The sequence below is a fragment of the Dipodomys ordii genome, unplaced genomic scaffold (genome assembly GCF_000151885.1).
Source record: "Dipodomys ordii isolate 6190 unplaced genomic scaffold, Dord_2.0 Scaffold138, whole genome shotgun sequence".
In the NCBI taxonomy this organism is placed as follows: Eukaryota; Metazoa; Chordata; class Mammalia; order Rodentia; family Heteromyidae; genus Dipodomys; species Dipodomys ordii.
Window position 1 is genome coordinate 2,016,665 of NW_012267354.1, and position 3,419 is coordinate 2,020,083.

The window sequence follows — 3,419 nt, forward strand, 5'->3', positions numbered from 1 at the left end:
TTCCGGCTTTTTCTTTTTTCTTATGTGGTGCTGAGGAATCGAACCCAGGGCCTCATGCATGCAAGGCAAGCACTCTACCACTGAGCCACCTTCAAAGCCCCCAAAATTTTCTTAATAAAGACCCAGAAACACAACAAATCAAGGAAAGGTTGGATAAGTGGGATTTATTATACTACAAAACTTCTGCATGACAAAGGACATAGCTAGCAAGATCAACAGAAATCCCATGGATTAGGAGAAGATCTTCACTAGCCATACAACAGACAAGGGTCTCATTTCTAAAATATACTTAGAATTCAAAAAAATTAAATCCCCAACAGCAAATCCTCAAAGAAACAACCACCCCAGAAATAAGTGGGCTAAAGACTTCAAGAGAGACTTCTCTGAAGAGGAAATAAGAATGGCCAATAGATACTTGAAGAAATGCTCAACTTCTCCGGCCATAAAAGAAATGCAAATCAAAACAACATTGAGATTCCACCTCACCTCAGTTAGAATGGCTGTAATCAAGAAATCTAATAACAGCAGATGCTGGTGGGGATTGGGCCAAAAGAGAATGCTACTACACTGTTGGTGGGAGTGAATGTTGGTTTTTTTGTTTTTTGTTTTTTTGTTTTTTTTTTGTCGGTCGTGGGGCTTGAACTCTGGGCCTGGGCGCTGTCCCTCAGCTCTACCACTTGAGCTACAGCACCACTTCCGGTTTTCTGGTAGTTTATTGGAGATAGGAGTCTCACGGTCTTTCCTGCCCGGGCTGGCTTTGAACCATGATCCTCAGCCTCCTGAGTAGCTAGGATTACAGGTGTGAGCCACCAGCGCCCGGCAAATGTTTTTTTTTAAGCTAGCATTTATGTTTGCTTCAGTGTGTGTATACAGTTCAGATATCTGTAAATTATACAGAGATTTTCTTTTCATAATGTCAGATAGCAAGATAGTAAAAATTCCTAAAATAAAATTCTTACAAAGAGTGCTTTTATTTTCGGTGATAAAAAAAAATACAACATTTTTTATCCAGAAAAATGTGTGGAACTAGAGGAGATAAACCAAAATCAAAAAGCCATAAATTATATATAACAATGCATTTTTACACATAAAATGAAGTACGACATATAAAACATAGGATTTTTTTGAAGTTATGAGTGTTTGACAAAGAATAATCTGGATAGCCAGGCTATCCAGAGACTTGGGACGACCAGAAAGAGAGTGACAAAATATTTCTCATGTGACACACATAGGAAACCAGCTGGTAAATGTTTGTAATGCTATTTTTATGACAATCTAATTAACTGTAATTGAATTAATTGACTAACTTTAATTAAACTATTTTGTATTTTAATTATTGAGTTATACTAAATATTTTATATTATTAATATTTTTGCTACTTAATCAAGCAAATATTTCACTATTTACTAACTCAAATATGGAATTATTATTTTATTTTTATTTTTTATTTTTGGTGGTACTGAGATATGAGTTCTGGGCCGTCTGCTTGTGATCTTTCTTTGTTTTAGCTAATTTTTAGAGTCTCATGTTTTCTGTCAAGATGGAATTCAACCAGACTCATCTTCTTGCCTTTTAAGTAGCTGGGATTACTAGGTCATATATATGCCTGACTTAAATCTTATTTGTAAAATATTCATAGCACAATGACATAGTGACCCAAACTAGCTTAGTGACATGATTATAGAACGCATGAGCAAAGTGACACATTTTAAGAGAAGAACAAGGGCTTTATAATAAAAACCTGAATTAAAATGCTACATTAAAAGTTTACAAATTTTCAGTTTGAACAGGAAATGCTCCTCACCAGTTTACATATTGCCCCCTTCACATCCTTATTCCTCAGGGTGTAGATGAAGGGGTTGAGGGTAGGAGTCACCACTCCATAGAAGAGAGCCATGAACTTCAGCTGGTCCCTTGAGATAGAAGAGGGGGGCTGAAGGTACATGCTAATGGCTGGACCATAAAATAACAAAACCACAATCAGATGGGAAGAACATGTTCCAAAAGCCTTTTTCCTTCCCTCAGAAGACTTAATCTTCAGTATAGCACGCCCAATGCTAGCATATGAGGCAAGTATTAAACACAGAGGAACAGCTAAGAGAACAGTACATACTAAAGACAATGTGAGTTCATTGGTCTTCTTCTCACCACAGGCAGTCTTGATCAGGACTGAAATCTCACATAACAAGTGATCCAGTATATTTGTGCCACACAGCGGCAGCTGTAACGTGAGAGCAGACTGAGACACAGCTATGATCACTCCACACAGCCACACAGTGCACACTAACAGGATGCAGAGGCGCTGGTTCATGATGAGGGAGTAGTGCAGAGGTCTGCAGATGGCCACATAGCGATCAAAGGACATAAGAGCCAAGAGGAAACATTCTGTGCCTCCCATTATGTGAAAGAAATAAAGCTGAACCGCACATCCCACGTAGCTGATGGTCTTCTTAGAGCTCCCCAGGTTGAACAGCATCTGAGGGACGATGCTGGTGGTGTAACACATGTCTAAAAAGGAGAGGTTGGTGAGGAAGAAATACATGGGACTGTGGAGCCGGGAGTCTAACCTGGACACCAGGATGATGATGATATTTCCTATCATGGCTGTGGGATATGTGATCAGAAGAATAAGAAAGAGAGAAAGCTGCAGCCAAGGTCTGTCAGCAAATCCTAGTAGAATGAACTGCTCAGGGTGACTTCCATTAATGAGAGCCATTCTCTTCACTTTATTTCACCTATGACAGTGGAAGTGTTAGAAAAGGAAGTGTTAGAAAGGTGGTAAAAAAAAAAAAAACAAGGATGGCACATTGGTTGCAGTCATAGAAATCGGGTGAAGTAATATGCTCTTAACATACATAATTTAGCATTGGGCGATTTAAGTTTCCCTCAAACAGGAACATATTCTAGGTAGTTATCTTAAGACAGTCAGGCATCAGATGTCCTCTTTTATACGTGAGACTGGCAATTCCTATTTTCTGGTAAAGATGGGCATGAAAATCACTAGTGCTACAAAGATCCAGGCTCTCTACATAAGTCTGAGCATCTCAGAACTGCCAAAACCTGCAGCAATAGCACAAAGAATCCATCAAATACTGACAGAAATAACAATCACTGAATACATGAAGATAACCCCCCATTTCAAAAGAAAATAACATCCAGAAAGGCTCAATTCAGTACTACCTTGGGCATTTACAATTTTGATGGCTAGGTAGATCATATCATCATCATTATCACCACCATCACCATTATCACCACTACCATTCTGCCTCCAACACACACACACACACACACACACACACACACCAAGAGGACAAAAAGAAAAATTTTGGAGGTGATAGACTTATGACAAAAATTGTGGTGATGGCTTTGGAAAGTAGTATGGAGGTTCCTCAAAAGGCTCCACATAGAGCTCCCCTATG

General features: G+C 38.9%; 1 protein-coding gene and 1 pseudogene across 1 annotated transcript; both read right to left on the reverse strand.

Annotated features, from left to right (window-relative positions):
- Positions 1–3,419, reverse strand: part of LOC105996912 — a 22,879-nt pseudogene that overhangs the window by 1,411 nt on the left and 18,049 nt on the right.
- On the reverse strand, positions 1,778–2,716 carry LOC105996856 (olfactory receptor 2B11-like). The gene has a single exon (XM_013031100.1). The coding sequence runs from the start codon at positions 2,714–2,716 to the stop codon at positions 1,778–1,780; it is 939 nt and encodes a 312-aa protein (XP_012886554.1).

What these genes read in the sequence shown, in the direction of transcription:
- LOC105996856 (XM_013031100.1), bottom strand. Translation starts at nt 2,716, where the DNA reads ATGGCTCTCATTAATGGAAGTCACCCTGAGCAGTTCATTCTACTAGGA.